This window comes from Camponotus floridanus, unplaced genomic scaffold (genome assembly GCF_003227725.1).
Source record: "Camponotus floridanus strain SB8 unplaced genomic scaffold, Cflo_v7.5 scaffold34, whole genome shotgun sequence".
Classification (NCBI taxonomy): Eukaryota; Metazoa; Arthropoda; class Insecta; order Hymenoptera; family Formicidae; genus Camponotus; species Camponotus floridanus.
The window spans coordinates 1,005,776-1,024,131 of NW_020229481.1; the positions used below are offsets into that span (position 1 = coordinate 1,005,776).

At 27.8% G+C, this 18,356-nt stretch overlaps 2 protein-coding genes across 2 annotated transcripts; one reads left to right on the forward strand and one right to left on the reverse strand.

Moving 5' to 3' along the window:
* The first annotated feature begins 64 nt into the window (after window positions 1-64).
* On the forward strand, window positions 65-14,455 carry LOC112638658 (cytochrome P450 4C1-like). The gene is made up of 10 exons (XM_025410740.1): window positions 65-379; window positions 8,792-8,977; window positions 11,209-11,302; window positions 12,546-12,648; window positions 12,799-12,904; window positions 13,141-13,247; window positions 13,317-13,385; window positions 13,726-13,894; window positions 14,052-14,231; window positions 14,306-14,455. Exons 2-9 carry the CDS (start codon window positions 8,818-8,820, stop codon window positions 14,123-14,125), a joined length of 882 nt encoding a protein of 293 aa, XP_025266525.1. The 5' UTR covers window positions 65-379; window positions 8,792-8,817; the 3' UTR covers window positions 14,126-14,231; window positions 14,306-14,455.
* LOC105252171 (dehydrogenase/reductase SDR family member 7) lies at window positions 14,318-17,554 on the reverse strand. The gene is made up of 7 exons (XM_025410724.1): window positions 17,431-17,554; window positions 16,602-16,754; window positions 16,379-16,485; window positions 15,953-16,192; window positions 15,740-15,856; window positions 15,372-15,538; window positions 14,318-14,995 (listed from the first exon to the last, which is right to left on the reverse strand). Exons 1-7 carry the CDS (start codon window positions 17,552-17,554, stop codon window positions 14,926-14,928), a joined length of 978 nt encoding a protein of 325 aa, XP_025266509.1. The 3' UTR covers window positions 14,318-14,925.
* Window positions 17,555-18,356: the final 802 nt, after the last annotated feature.

Below are 18,356 nucleotides of genomic sequence, written 5' to 3' on the forward strand. Positions count from 1 at the left end.
GTTAATTATAAAAAAAATGTATGATTTATTCCGCATTTCAGTGATCTTACTATTATTCTTTCTCTCTTTATGTTTCTTTCTACTTAGGATTAACATTTAGAATAACAAGATAATTATCAATTTTGTCGGAGAATTAATTTGTGACATGTGTGAAGAATCAAAGAAACAATAAACAGAAGAAGCTTAATTTGACAGTTAAAATATCAACGTTAAGGAACAATGTTTATAAATATATTGTTATTATATCGATTCATATTTATTATATCGATATATTATTATTACGTACATTATGGAAGAAAAGGACGATTTCTTCATCTTTTACCGGGACCTCCGAGCGTTCCGATTTTTGGTCACGCATTCCTAGCCCAAGTTTCAGCAGGCCAAGTACAACATTTCTACTCTATTTACGTTAATTGACAAATGACTCGTCATTCATGCATATATTCAAGCAAAAATATTAAATTTATAAATCTTTTGCTCTAAATGTATACCAAGATTATTACATGCAGATTACATATCTGAGCATTTCTTTTTGGAATAACCATTTGTTATTAATTTTTTTTATTATTTGTCTGTTTCCAAGATTAAAATGCGTTAATATGAAAAATAACAATAAAATTAGTCTCATTAAAATTTTTGAATCGATAATTAAAGATTAAATCAAAATTAACAACTTAGAGACACCCCGTGTAGAAATTTTTAGGGCTAGTATGAAACTATTGGTTAGTATGAACCTATTAGAATTTATAGGGCTACATGAAACTATTGGCCCTGATAAGGATAATATAGGGATGCCATAGAAAAGGTTATCCTATCATCATTAATATGGGGCCTTATTAAATATTATTAAGGACATATAATAAAAAAAACTAATAATTGTCCGATGTTTAATTTATAGTTTAATTTAAAGTTTCATTAAATTATTTAAAGGTTTTATTAAATTATTTTATTAAATAATTTTGAAACTCAAACTTTAATGAAAATAAATAAAAAGGCCCTTATAAAGATTTTTTAACTGCGCCGCATTTTTAAAATGAAGAATTCATGTAATACTAATTTATAAAAATTCAAAAGAAGTTAATAATATTACATTAATAATAACATTAATGTACAATGAATTCAATTAACAAAGAATTTCTAAAAACTAAAAATTCTCTAAAATAAATTCTCTAAAAATTTTAAAAAAACTTACTTATTTCATACCTTTCATTATAAAAAATACAAAAAAATTTTTAAATACATAGATATACAGGGTGTCCGTCAATTTTCGACCTTAACGAAAGAAGGAAGTAGATTGGCCATTTGTTACAAGCCATGTAGGGTCCAAGTTTTCTTTCTAGTAGGGAATTAATTAAGGCATATTAATCAGGTCCTTTTTAAAACCTTATTACTTTTTCTACAAGGGACGGCACAGTAATTAGAGCTCAAGAAAGAGACAACACTTCCTTTCTTTTGATTATATATTTTAAAATAAATTTAATTAAATAATAATAAATTACAACATTATATTTTAAAATAAATTTAATTAAATAATAATAAATTACAACATTAACAAAAATAAATATTTCAGATAATCTTTTAGAATTTAACACGTTGGCACATTACATGCGTTTTAATCTACGAGTCAAGGGCAAATATTTTTATAATTCAATGCGATACACACTTATATAACACTTTGTAATGCATATTGTTAACATTGAGCTGAAGAGGGATCAAAAGCGTTCGCTTTTTGTTATTATAATGTGTTTTTTAATAAACTAATATTGAAAAAAGATAGAAGTGTTCTTGCTTCTTTGCGCTCCAATCGCGCATTAATTCTTATGCCAATTTCTTTTTGATTTTAATTACTAGTTATAAACATGATTCATCAGATTCTAGCTTTTTACAAATTGATAATGATATGTTGTTGTGTATCTCTCATGTTGACTTGAGATTCAATGATGATATTGGACATATTTCTTTCAATTTGCTATTTTATTACAGATATGTGGATGATATAGCTCAGACGATTCCCTCTTCCATCAATAGGATCTTGGATATTTTTAACTCTTTTCATCCGAGATTTCAATGGAGGAAGGAATAATAAATTTAATTTCTTTTATGTTACGATAGTCGCGAACAATAATTTAATTGAATTTGAGATCATAAACCCACTTTTTCTGGGAGATATCTAAATTATAAATCGAATCACTATGTTATAAGAGAAAAATAATTGTAAAATTGATGGATCGTGCATTTTTATTGTCATATTCCAGCAGGGCCGGTTCTAACCTGAGCGGGACCGGGTATGATATAAAATGTTGGACATAAAACTTTTATATTATCTTTCACATTGAAATCTATTTTATATATTTATTTTTCACTGAAAATAAAAAAGATATATTATTTTATAAATATAGAAATAGTTATTTTTGTATTACATATTTAAAAATAAAAAACTCTTGACTTTTTGCTTTGGGATATAAAAAAAATTTCATACAATAATATGTAAACTTAAATATAATAAAAATTATATGTAAATTTAAACATGTATTTTTCTCGCTTTTGCTGCGGCAAAGACAATTACGTTATTAAAATCAGTCTCATGAGATATGTTATTTTCGACATCATTGCTATACCCGATAGTCTTTCATGCGATATACAAGAACGAAGATAGTTTTTAATTAATTTTAATTTTGAAAAACTCCTTTCTAAAAAAGCAATCGTTACAGGTAAAGTTAGCAATATACGAAGTACTATATATATATATTTGGATAAACTGAACTGAGTTTGGTTCTAAACAGGTATTTTAATATATCAAACAGACAATTTTGTTCATTAGGAATTATATAAATTAATGATCTTAATTTTTCCAATAGTTCTAATCCACTTATATCAAAGTCACCTTCATCTTGTAATATAATGTACAGGTCGTTACAGTTCTTTTTCAGTATTTCCTTAGATAAATTTTTAATATTACAAAAACTATATAAAAACCCAAAATTGTCTCTAAAATTCTGATATAGTTTGAATCAATAACAAAGTTCAATAAACGATTGTATGGCCTTGTTAATAATTAAAAAGAAATATTCCATGCAAATTTCTCCTCGTCTGGGGCTATTATTTCATCAGCACATTTATAATCAAACGTTTTGTAACAGCAATCCTTTTTTGAGAAAAATAAGGTATTATGCTACTCTCTGCTGCAATATTTTTTGCAATTCGCACACTTTCGTAATCATTAGTTCTAAAAGTTAATAGTCTGTTGAATAGAGCCTCTAGAAATAATATTGCGACATCCATTTGCATAATTTGTTGCACCAATTTACTCACTCTGTTCACTTCTACGAATAATTCGTACCATATAACGGTTAATAATATAAATTGATAAGATTTAATTTCTTTCAACAAAGATTGTGTTTTACTAGCAATTTTTGAGTCTTCAGGCTCGCACGCTTAAAATTTCTTCAAATGTTTTTATAAGTTCTTTAACTTGGAACCGTACAGCTTTTACATTTTCTGTCCGACATTCCCATCTAGTTTCAGATCATGATTTCGGTGTAAACTTTAAATATTTTTCGCAATATCGTACCTATAGTTAGAAGCTGACAGAAAAGTATATATGCGTTGAATAACTCCAAAAAATGTAATAGCCTTGGAAGAAACACTAGCAATATCGAAAAGTACGAGATTTAAATTATGGCAACCACATGGAGTGAAAAATGCTCCTTGATTTTCTCATAATATTTGTGCCTGAACACCAGATCTGTGTCCTTTCATATTTGCCCGGTTGTCATATCCTTGTCCTCTACAATTTTTTAAATCAAGCCCAAGATCTGTTAGATGTTTGATTTTAAGGTTTGTGTTAATCTCAATCCGCTACTGTCTTTGACAACCAAAAAACCTGTAAAACTTTGACAAATTTGTACTTCGTCTTCATGTGCATAAACGTATTATGCAGGATAGTTGCTCCTCATAGGAAGTATCAGGTGTGCAAGGAGAATTAAAAAATATTTGGCAGCCCTCACACGATCAGTCGCTGTATTACTAATTTAATTTCCCATCAATGATATTAATTCATTCTGTATATCTTTGCTGAGATAATAAACTTTATTTTTTACTTCATTGACATGTTCCATCAAAACAGGATCGTACCGAGACATAAGTTCAATTAATCCTAAGAAATTCCCATTATTTTTTGTGAAAAGCACGTCAGACAAACCTCTTAAGGTCATATTACGCTCGGATAGGTATTGGATAATAGATATTATTCTTTCTAAAATATTCCTGCATTTTTGTTTTTCTTGGATAAATAATTTTTCAAACACGTGAATAATATTATTTTTGTTTGTAAGCTTTTGCATGCGTCATTCCACATATCCATCGATTTAAAATGTATTTTAAACAATTCATGCTGCTTTAATCTCTCTGATGTGTGCTATCACTCATTAAAACCATTGGTTTCAAGTTGACCTAAACCAGTTCGAAATAACTTGCATGGGAAATAAAAAATACGATTTTTTTGTTTATAAATATATTAACCATGCCCTATCAATTAGTTCTCCATTGCTTATTTTTCTGTTATAATATATTATATTCTGATATAATACAATATATCATTTTTCTGTTATAATATATTTTACAAAAGGATCTGTTTTTGTCATCTTTTGGATAGTAATGTAGGTAATGTCTTTCAAGGCCTTTTTCTCTTAAAATTGTTTTCTGAGATTGAGTTAGACATAATGGCCAGACACCTATATCTTTAAGTTTTTTATAATCGACAGCACTTGTACTTTCCTTCTCAGTGTTTATTGTGTTCTTAAAACAAAAATTTATATAACACGTGTGTGAAAGAAAGTTAATATATGAATAATGAATAAATAAATAAATTAGCCTATCATTATTCTTAAATCTAGTGCAAACAGCACTAATTTTTTTGATATACTTACAGTTCCTACTTAAATTATGTTCAAGATTATGATCAAAACTAATATAATCCTGAAAATCCTGATTTTCATTTGTCTTTTTAACTATTTTACATGAATGTAGTGGACTTGTACCAGGCATTTCTTCGGTACGTTCATTCTCTAATGTAATTTCAATGTTTAAAAATTTGTGCATGGCATCTTTTTATAAGCGATAATTACACGAGATTATTTTATTTCGGCCTAGATAAATTTCGTAGTTTTTGTCATAAAAACATAATGCCAAAAATTTCATGCAGCAATATATAAAGTTTCATGTAATGGTAATGCAATGTATTGTTGTCAATTGTAGTGTTAAACAATTAATTAACACTACAATTGACAATAATATATTGTAACACATGTCTTTAATCGTATTTGATCTATGGTATTTTAATCCACTACATTGATTTTTTCGGAAGATAGTTCGTATTATCTGAAAGCAGATTTCTAGATAGACGTTATTAACGCTGGTACAAATTCCAACAAAGGAGTTTACAGACTCTGGATTTAACACATTGGCACATTACAGTACTATAATATGAGGAATTATTTAAAATAATTATGTAAAATGTACCAGATATCTGCGAGATATAATTTAACGTTATCTACACAACGTTATTCTAACGTTATCTATCGTTATAAGACAGTTCGTTATATTTTTATAATTTAATGCGTTATTGCATTGAACTGAGGGGGGATCAAAAGATCATTCAAAACGTCCGCTTCTGTCAGTGTAATAATATTTAATTTGAAATATACGAATAATTAGAAGGAAAGAAATGCTATTTCTTTTTTGCTCTCCAACTACTGCGCTGTGTCTTTAAATTTGCCAATATTGAATTAATTTTTAATTATTATTATTCAAAATAATTTTCAATCTTATTCAAATTTAATTAATTATGATTTATTTTATTTAATTTTTGTATGGATATTTAATATATTTTTTAGTATTATTTGTATGGATATTTAATATAATTTTTAGTGGAACAATGGAAATTCACACTATGTACACTATTTGATAAGTATTATCCTATTATAAAAGTATAGGGATTACACGAATTTGTTGTGTTTATTCGTCATTCAGATGATGTAATAAGGAAATAAAGAAGGTAATAAAGAAATTTCTGACAAGATTTAATTCTTTATAGACATTACTTTAGCTAGAGATTACGGAATCTTGTATCTTGTCACAAGAAGATTTTCGTTGAAAATATTCTTAAAATATTCCTTAAAAATATAAAAAAGATCAATACAGAACTCTATACAGATTAGATTAAAATGTGAGATACAATTAGTAAATTATTTGTGCAGTTGAGATTGAATGCTACTAAATAGATGTTTTCGATGATTTTAGAAAATACTAAACAGCACTCAGCACATTGATAAATGTCGTGCATACAATATACTACATCCCTAGTTCGGCGCAGGTTTCCTCACTAGTACCTATAAAAACGTACAAACATTATTACAGTTTGTTATCGTGTATTGCGAGAGTATTCTAGTCTAGCGGAAACAAAGATTTCTTTTTGCATATTTTGCAAATATTTGGTATGGAAAATATGTCTGCAAGAAGATTTAGCTCGATTCACAAAATTGGTATAGTTATAGCACCTGGTAAGGAGCGATTTCCGTCGCGCGCTCAGCATTCCGGCTGCGTGGTGCACAATAGAGCATTGTGTCGGCATTTATATTTTGGTTAGGTTCGGCTAATGAATTGCTGGAACGTTGTTTAGGAGAAACGCAAAATAATAACTAAAGCTTTTTAAACGTACTAATTTGGATTTTTGCTCCAAAACATCTTCATTCTGGGGCAAAGATTGAAGTGGCAACTTTTCTGGTAGTTATTATCTTCAATGAAGGATTTATATTTTGAAAGTTATGAACTTAATGAGTAACTTTTTTGGTCATAGCATGCGGAGATGTACGCAAATTTTCGGAAGAATACTCGCACGAAACGGCGTTCAACTGATTTCCTTAAAAATGAGAGACTAAATCGCAGGGAAGAGAGAACAGCGCAGTAAGACTTTTATAAGCAGGAAGAAGGCCTCCTGCATGGCCCTGCACTAGCTGATTGATCGTAAGTAAAATTATTTCTATGTAATCAATGTGAAAAACATTAAATACGTTATTTTATTTTTGCCCCTCACATATCTTATGATATCTTATGATATCTCTAAAACCAGTTGATCAATTGAGTCGTATATGCATACATCTTCAGCATAAGTATAATTACAGCACCTCCCAAAATCAATTCAAAATATTTTTTTTATTTTTTTAGAGCCTTTTTACAGTTTTTAAAATTTCAATATTTTTTTCATTTCGATATCTGCTATAGCCAAACTCATACTAATTAAGAATCTCTCTGGTTTTTTGTTTTAGATTTTAGAAGCAGAATAGCAAGAATCATAAGAGCCATACCAGAACAGCCATCATAAGAATAAATTTTTTTTTATTACGTTATTCAATTTTGTGTATTACATTTGTTTATAATTAGTTTTTAGTAAAAAAAATTTGAAAATATACTTCAAGTACATATAAGTTTTTGGAATGCGGTGAGAAAAACCACATCCCAAAAAACTTACTTAAAAAAATTTTAAAAAATAACATATAAAAATTCAGCTTCTAGACTAGAACACTCTCTTAGCACCCCCTTGTGTGAACATAACAACGCAAAGTAGAAGACAAATAATAAACTAAATAAATAAAAAAATAATAGGAATTGCTATACTGAATAATAAATAAATCCGGTCGGAGCAAACATGATTTTTTTAAGTAACGGAATTTTCGTGTGACAAGTAAATTACGCATTGTACAAATACACTCAATTTTAATAAGACTCCCATCCAGAGAGAGTTGCAATAATTTTTCTCATTCGAAATACTTAATTATTTCGGTTGCACTATAGTTTGTAATTTATCTTTATCACAAAAAATAAAATAACTACAATGAAATATTATAATTAGATTTAAATATTATCTTTTTTAAATGATGAATATATATAATATAATTTATATAACTTTATTGTTTTATAAATTAATAAATATCGTTTTATAAATTAATAAATTTAATATCGTTTAAATCGTATTAATAATTAAATATCGTTTTATAAATTAATAAATATCGTTTTATGAATTAATAAATTTAAAAGAAACCTGCAAATGGGATTATTTCGAGAGATAATTTTGCCGGATACACATATTCTCAATTAAATAGAAGTAATAGATATGATCTCTCTATAAGATATTCCTGTTAAAATTTTCAAAAGTAAATCATACATCATTACGTAACAGACAATTTTAATAAAATTTAGTATATTTTTTATTTAACAATCTATAAAGATTTAAATGTTAATTTACGATTTTATATTTTTTTATAATATTTTTGTTCATGTTTTATAATATTTTTGTAATGACATTGATAAAAACCTGGATTAAGCCGAAACGTTTGTCGATCGATTTTCTATTTGCTTTATTATAATTTAATGTAAATTGTTGATAATAATTACATATTTTTTTATTTTTACGCTCGTACATGGGCGCTTGGTTTTTAGCCTTCTGCAATTTGTTTTTGATTGATATAAAGATTTAATTACAAAATAATAATTAAATTCAAGTTAATACTTTCAACACTTAGCGTAGAAATTTCATAAAAAAATACATTTAAAGTATTATAAAAGATTTTTGCGATACAAAAAAAAATAAATGTAGAATAATATTGTTATTTAATAATATCCAATAAACAAACATTAAATTAATTGTAAGAGAGACACTATAATATGTATAATATAAATCTTATATTCTATTATTTGTATTTTATCGCATAATTTTATCTTGTTTTTGTTTCAGGCATTAAATGGTAAACACGGCGAAAAATGTTAACTCCTGCATTCCATTTCAATATATTAAATCAGTTTGTTGATATCTTGATCAAGGAAGGTGATTGCATGACAAAATCTTTGAAGGATGTCGGAGGGACAGTTGTGAAGGATTTATTACCATTTATCAGTGAATATACGCTAAACGCAATATGCGATAATATTCTAAATGATATTGATATGAATTCTATAACTTAAGAAAAGAATTTGTTTCTACACGAAGTATCACATGCATACACACACACACACACACACACACACACACACACACACACACACACACACACACACACACACACACACACACACACATACCGCGACGTAGACACACGCATGGATACAATAGTACAATGCAAATAAATAATATTCGATTTTTTATTGTCAAAACTATCAATGAAATATTCCCCGTAATAATCTTCGATCACGACACAGAGTATGCCAGAATTCGTGGACAAAATGCAAAGCTTGACTGTGCGTGCCAGAAGAAATAACTCTTTTATTTAAAAATTTGTCCGAAGACTACTTTTGAAATAAAAATAACTTTAAGCTAACGAATGAGTGCTCTACACCAAACAGGCAGTTGAATCAGATATGGTGTACGACAAGAAATTAGTAAAGTCGGATTTTTCGCGCGTAGTAATGAGGATTAATTAGTGATGTATCAATTTATAGAGGAAGGAATTTGGCAGACATAAGCAAACTCATCTAACTGTTTCAATTGAATTATTAATAGTGATTATTATTTTGAATTTACGATTTTAAGTTTAATGAAGTAGATGAATTGAAAGTATATAATTCCTATACTTTCTATAAAAAATATTTTTTATTTATTTATATTTTCAAACAAATGTGTTTTGTTTAACAAATCTTTTTCTGTTCAAATTTAATGAAATTTCTTATAATTATGTACTTATAAATATATATGTATGTGTATCGCTAATCGTAAAAAATTTTCTAAAAAAAGTTTTTTTTTATTTTCACGTAAGCGTACATCTTTTTATCTACATTAGATATGTTATTAAGTCCGTGTTCATTGCTTGTGCACGAAAAACTCGATGTATTTGTCAATATCGTACGGCGTGCTTGAGATTAGGTTGAGCTGTCCATTATTTTATGTTTACTTTTTAATTTTTTTAAACCTATACGCACAAAGATCGCATACACATTGCAGCAATCTTTCACCGCAATACTGCAACATTGCAGATTCACTGCAAAATGTTGCTGCACCATTGCTGTGGGATTGCAGCAACGTTAAAATGTTTTTAGAAATATTGCAATGTAAGATTGTAGTAATGTTACGGTGCAATGTATTTGTAATATTAAAACGCGTTTTGGTACAAATGCAGACCGTTTTAAATCTCATAAATAAACTTCGAAAAGATTTAAAAAATGTTTAAAAAAAATGGAAAAAAAATTTCCTTTTAAAAAAATTTCACGCTTTTAAAAAATATTTATTAATGTTTTATATTAATAGATTTATTAGTAATTCGTTTTTTATCTATAAATGTTTTCTTATTAAATTTTTATCTCAATAATATACATACAATTATTTCACATACCTTCGACACCAGAATTTTAATACGTGCAATAAATTAACTATTTTTTATTTATCCATTCAGTGAAGAAAAATCTGTTTAATATTCTGAATTCCAACAAAGGATCCAGATTATTAAATAAATTATTTGTTCAATAATCTAGATCCCTTATTAGAATTCAGAATATTAAATAAATCAAGTCAATTTATTAAAAATTAAACCGATTCAAGACATGAAATATAATTACTGCATTAGTCTTTTATAGACCTTACATTCACTTTAGACGAAAATTCGAATACGAGTTATGTAGTTAAGTCTGGTGCCGTCGTAGCGGCAAGTAAAGAAACACATGTTCTACATTTTCGTTATGTTAAAATGTTGCTGCAATATTGCCAAAGTAACATTATAAAATAATATCTCTGCAATATTTCTGCAGCATTACACTGCAATGTGCAATGTTGTAACATTGCAGCAATGTTGATGCAAACTTCTGTGCTATATGAGAACCGTAATTTGGAATCAAAATTATTCGCATGTTATTTATTCTATTTATTTTATTTTCAATCGTTTTTTCAGTGATATTTAGAATTATGTTCTCTTATTAAATAAATTGTATTCAAAATAGTGTTATTGAAATATGCATAGTTTTTATAAAATCTTTAATAATATCGTAAAACTCTGTGCGCGTACTCCTGTGATTTATGTGTAATTTAATTAATTGTTCCCGTTTAAAAAGTAGTATTTAAACGCACTTTTAGCAGAGACAAAAAATTGTCTCTACTGGCATGGACAATCATACTGTGCATTTTATGTCCACGATTTCTGAAAACTCTGTATAATAAATATATTTTAGAAACTGCCATGGGCGTCTCTTTGCAAAATCTCGACGAGTCCCAACAACAGTATCGAAATGCAATTCACGAAATAATCGAATTGATACTTTATAGGTAATTCAATATATGACATAATATAATAAATAACTATAATAAATAATTGTGTGATCTATCTATGATGCTTTATTATAATAATATAGCTATACTTTTAAAAAAATAGATTGATTAATAAAGTCATGTGAAGGTGAACAACTGTTTATACAGGGTGTCCCAGACCACCCGTCTCACCCGATTTTTTCGTAAACGCGACATTTTAAAGAAAAATGTTTCAGACAAAAGTTTTGTGACTTCGAGGGGGACATAAGATGGTGTCATTGGTTTGACCTTGGATAGTCGTTTGAAGGTCACATAAAGATTACCTTCAATTTCTTAAATGGAACCCCCTATTTTTCATTGCATATTCTTGTAGCTTATCTCGAGAGCTTTCCAAAACACTATAATTAAGTACCTTTTTATTAAGTACTTTTTGAGTTATAAGGCTTGAAATTATTTCTGAATTTTGCATAAACCATAAAATATCTTGTAAAATATTCATTTTTTGATTATCTTACCTTAATACTTTTATGTACAAAATAATGAGAGGAATCAATTGGTGTAAAGAAAACACATAGTTGTTTCTAAGAAAAAATATGTAATTTGCAATTAACAATTCCATATTTTTTCTTAAAAACAACTGTATGTTTTCTTTACACCAATTGATTCCTCTCATTATTTTGTACATAAAAGTATGAAGGTAAGATAATCGAAAAATGAATGATTTACTAGATATTTTATGGTTTATGTAAAATTAAGAAATGATTTCAAGCCTCATAACTCGAAAAGTACTCAATGAAGAAATATTTAATTATAGTGTTTTGGAAAGCTCTCGAGATAAGCTACAAGAATATGCATTGAAAAATGGGGGTTTCCATTTAAGAAATTAAAGGTGACCTTCACGTGATCTTCAAACGACTATCCAAGGTCAAACCAATGACACCATCTATGTCCCCTCGAAGTCACAAAACTTTTGTCTGAAACATTTTTCTTTAAAATGTCGCGTTTACGAAAAAATCGAGTGAGACGGGTGGTCTGGGACACCCTGTATAAATGTTAATATAAATATTGATTTGTTTAAACCCGTAATTAGCAATTAAAATGTATTGTGTATGCTGCATTAAATATTTTATTTTAAATTTTTTATATATTGTCTATAACCTATGATAATTTAGAGTTAAGATTACTCTATTTCTTCATGATGACTTTACAAAATAATAACATTTTTATTGATATTATATAACTTAATGAAATTTCGGTTTAGAATAATAAGGCCTTGGTTGTATAATGATTTAATATTCTCATTAACACCACAAGGAAGAAAACAAAAAAAAATCTTGAAGATATTGCATGAATTTACAGAAAAAGTACGTTATAAGTCATGTTATCTCAAGTCCTTCAAACACTTTTAAAAATTATAATAAATCTCGTAATATTAATAATTATTAACATTTATAATGTAATATAATATGCCACTGCTATTTAATACAAAAATTAAATATAGTATTTGTGTATAGGTCATTGTGGAAAGAAAACTTTATCATGAACGTACAGGTAATCGATATTTAAACAATATTGGAGATAATAAAGAGATGGAGGCAGAAGATGTCGAAGTATTTGGAAGTATGTGAGAACTTAGAGCTTCTAACTTAAATTCGACTTTACAATCTAAAATTATAAATTATACTCTATTTACACTAAATATATATGTATAATTACACGAAATGATGCAATACATGTTCGCTATAAGAATAAATTATTACTATTTGCAAAAAAGTTTAAATTTTAAACCAGAACAATGTTATATAGTTAAAGCGCAATATGCAAAAATGATGCTAATATGCCTTGCTTATTTCTAGTTAAAAAAAAACGGCTAGCCATGTTGGACCATTTAATAGCGGCATCTCGAGAAAGTTCTTTAACTGATTTGGACATAAGAGAGGAAGTCGATACTTTCATGTTTGAAGTACGTATATGTAATATTTTTTTTAATTTTTTGGATATTATTTAAAACAATATGATGATCTGATTACAGGGTCATGATACTACAGCAGCGGGTATAATGTTTGCTTTGTTATTATTAGCGGAACACAAAGATGTTCAGGTAACCTCAGATACCTCAATATCTTATGATATGTTATTTAAATTGCGATTTTTATTCAAAATAGTACAAATATCAAGTTTTTGTTTACAGTGTATTTTTCTATATATATATATATATATAGAAAATTTTTGCAATTTATATATTAATATATATAATATATATATATATATATATATATATATATATATATATATATTAATACATAAATTGCAAAAAATTAAAACATCTCAAAACAAATACGAATAATATGTTTTGATATGATTTATTATAAATTTATTTAAAATTATGCGTATAAAAACCTTAATTGAAAAATATATTTTAATTATTTTCGATGACATAGGAACGTGTGAGGACTGAAATTAATACCGTATTGCAAGAGAACGGAGGGAAACTTACCATGAAATCATTGCAAAATTTATCATATTTAGACAGATGTTTAAAAGAAGCGTTACGTTTGTATCCCAGCGTATTTTTAATATTACGCAAAACTGCGGAAGATGTAAAATTAAGTAATTAATCACTTTATGTCACATAACACGAAGCATATACTATCGAACGTAAAATATAGTATTGTATATTACATTTTAAAAATACAATATTACGTACATTTTATTTTTCTAAAAAATTATTATTTAAAAAATTTTTAAATTTTGTAATACTTTTCAGATTCATATGTCGTACCTGCTGGAACACATATACATCTTAATATTTATGGAGTTCACAGAGATCCTAATTTTTGACCAAATCCAGAAATATTTGATCCTGATAGATTCTTGTCCGAAAACATACGGAAGCGTCATTCTTATTCCTACCTATCATTCAGCGCAGGACCGAGAAATTGCATAGGTGAATTGGTTGGGATTTTCATTTTTCTTCATGCTGATAGTTTTTAAGAGACTTTGAATTTTGTATATTATTAGGTCAACAATTCGCTCTGTTGGAATTGAAGGCTATTATAGCTCCTTTGGTATATAATTTTTATTTGGAGCCCGTTAAGGATTTAAAGGATATTCAACTGAAGGCCGATATAATACTTCGTCCTTCTCATCCGGTTCATATGAGATTTATCCCCATCAAATGCAAATAGCCGTTTAAAACTATCGTAAATACTACATGAGTGTAAAATGTGTAAATTGCGAGAAAATCGCTATATATATTATATATATGCAATTGTAAACAAATATAAATACGCATTGTATATGAACATTATATTTAATTATAAAAATATGGAGATGGATATTGTTTGCATCTTTCTTAATACTCTCGACTCTGTTCTGGTTGAATATCCTGGTTAAACATTCGGCGGAGGTGTACATAACCAGCGTAGATATAGTTGACACAAATTGCAATCCAAATTTTATAATATACCCCATCCCCGAAAACGACGACTCTCTATGCGCCATTGAACTCTATTATTCATTATTTAAGAAAGCTATTTTGAGAGTAAGAGGTAAAAAGCTCGAAAAACAATGATAAATTTTAAAATTGACAAATTTGAAAATAAATACTAATTATCATTAGACTGTTTTAAAAATGACAATTAATTCTGACTAGGAACCTTAGCATCCCGTAGTTTCATTAGATATTTTGGGCCTAGGATCTTCAAGAACCTTTGTAAAAACATAAAATTTATGTATTATTAATTTTATACAATTATATTAAAATCAATCGAAAAATTCATTTGTTTTGTTCTCTTTCTTTCTATAATTTTATAAGTGCAAACTCACTTTATATAATCACTTTAATTGTAATATAATTATATTTATAATTTTTTGTGTTATGTATTCTAAATATATTCATATTCTGCTTTTTCAAATTCTTTTCATTTTATATAATACATTATCAATAAAATTTTAAATCAAGTTTCGTTTAGTAAATGGATAATCTAACAAAAGTAAAATTTAAAATCTGAATGAATTTTTTGATCGATTTAATTACATAGTAGTAAGTAAAAGAATTATAAATGAAACGGAGATATATGTGTACCATTTTCCAAAATTTGGGAAACAATAAAATATGTAGACCAATCGCAACACAGACGGTTTGGCAATCCATACTTCGTCCAACTTATTCGCAATTGCTATGCCCATTAAAGTTGCGCAACGATTTGCGCTTATTTTATTTTTGTCTATTTCAGTGTTTATACCGTATTTCTAAACAAACCAAATAACAGCAATTGATTAAATATGTGTATATATTATAATCAATTAACACGCAAAATGTACAGAGAGTTTCACGAAACTCGAGAGAGAGAGTTTCACTAAAATACTCTCGGAAAAACGAACAGAATTGTGAGTTATATTCATTCTTTTTGTTACTTTTTATTGAAATGTGTTTCATGTAATAATACATACTACACAAGATCTTTCTGTAAAGCTTTCGGCCAGAAAATTCGTCTGTATCGGACCCGGACAAACGATTGTCACATCGATATGCTTAGAATGTTCTAACATTAAGGATTTGAAATAACCCTGCAAATAATATAATGTTATTACCTATTTCTTTTAAAAATTTTCGCAAAATTGTTCGGTCCACAAAATTATCGTATACGGCTTAAAAGTACTTACGTGTAACGCATGTTTAGTACCATTATAGGATCCTGACATAATTGCCGGTAAAAATCCCGCGACGCTAGAGTTGATGACAATTTGGCCATAGCCTGTTTGTAAAAAATACCTAACTGCTAATCTACTTAGAGATACAATGGACAATACATTCAATTCAAATATTTCTCTATCGACTGCTATTTGAATGTTTTCCCATTGCGCTCGTTGACTTCGACCAGCATTATTAACGAGTATATCCAACTGAAATGCATATCGTAGTAAGATTCTTTTTCGATCAAATAAAAAATGATAAATATTAATTAATAAATAATAAATAGTAAATAAATAATAAATATTAATATAATAAAAAATGACAAATATACATAAAAGATTTCATCGAACTGCGCAAATCAACGTGATCGTAAATCGTAAATACATGAAACATACTTTGCCAAATTTGTTGATTACGTGTAGGAATGCTTTTTCGTGCGATTCCAGATTAAGCACATCTAAAGGATACAATTCCACATCATTGTCATTTAAATATTTGTTTTCTGAAGAGAAGAGAGTGAAACGTTTATAAAAATCTCAGCATATTTTTATACAATTTAATATTTCAAATTATGTGAAGAAAAATCGTTAATTTATTGGAAGGAATATGTCAATTTACCTTCCAGACATTTCTTTTTCACTTGTTCCAATTCAGCGACCCTTCGAGCGGACAAGATTAATTTGCAGCCTGCTTTAGCTAATACATAGGCTAACTGCTCTCCAATACCGCTGGACGCACCTGTTATCCATATGATTTTGCCTTTCAAAGAAGCTGTGGCAGCAAAATAAATCAATATAGATTTTATTATACATTTATATTTTATAAGCTTCTCTATTTTACACGATCCATATAAGTTATAACAAATTTTGCAGTACAGTTTTTTTATATAAAAAATTTTTTTAAATATGTAATGTTATGAAATATTATATAGGGTGTCAGGAAATTTTTCGCAGTCCAGAAGTGTAAAAGTAGATTGGCTTAAATTAATAAGGAAGGTCTTCTACTGTTTTGCAATATTTGCAATAATTAACGAAAAATTAATTAAAGAAAATCGTCCAATGCGCGTGACTAGAAATGCATGGCGGTGAAGACGGTGTCACTGTAACATAATGGCGGCGCGCAGCGAAGGCTCTTCTCTTCGCGCATTGGTCGATCTTCTTTAATTAATTTTTCGTTAATTATTCGCAAATATCGCAAAACAGTAGAAGACCTTTCTTCTTAATTTAAGCCAATTTATCTTTACACTTCCGAACTGCAAAAAATTTCCTGACACCCTGTATATAAAAGAAGCTCTATCTGGAATTCTTCTGGCGCAATTATATAAATCGTATGCACAAACAAGCGTTCTTTATTTATTTCATCTAATTTATGGCACTCAAAGGAAAGTTTCCCGTTGCTTTTTAGACTCGTATAAATAACACTCGTATAAATAAATAAATGTACTTACATATAGGCTTGCCGAATATCTCCTTAAAACTGAGCAATATATCGCAATCCAAAATTGAGGGAAAAATTAAGTAGGAGAAATAGTAGAGTAGAGCTGACAGACCAACAGTTGCGAGAAAAGCCATATTATTTGATTCGAAAAATTTCTGCCAACAAACAAAGTGAAGTTAATGATCTTGACCTTGATATATGTTGTCACTGTCCTGAGTAACATTCGTTTTAGCTGTCACTCGTTATTTATTATAAAAAGTTATTATCAAGAGTTATTAACAAAAAAAGTTTTACAAATTATGTGCAATTTTTAGACACTTTAGACATCCAACTACAAATTGCACAAAAATCTGAATCGTGCTGGGAAAATTCTGCAGCCAAATTCGTTTCCAGCGTCACAAAATCTATTAGATTTACCTACTCTGCTTTTTGTAACTGAACCTCGTAGGTCTATGTAATTAATCAGTTCTGTGTAACAAACATAATGTAATGGAGTGGATTAAATTTAACACATGCGTGTTAAAATATGTATGTATAGTACACAAACAGATAATTAATGTGAAATAGTTTAAAATCATTTTCTACATATACGTAATTTTTGTTCCTTTTTTAAATTTTTTTCTTTCTTAAATTTTTAATATTTATTATTTGTTTTCTTTTTTTATTGAGTATATATATACGTATGTATGTATGTACATATATATATAAATTCAGACAACACACATATCTCTAAAAAACGTCTTAAAAGTGACTTTAAGTGTTCATATTTTAGATATCTTTAAGATATTTTTTGGCTTCCTTCTTATTAATGCTGTCTAATAATTCACATTTCTTTTAATTCCTCAGGTGACATTTAAAAATTACGTCACTGTAATCAATAAGTGAAAGATACCGCGAAAATAAAAAATCTCATATGAGATAATAATGCGAGTTAAA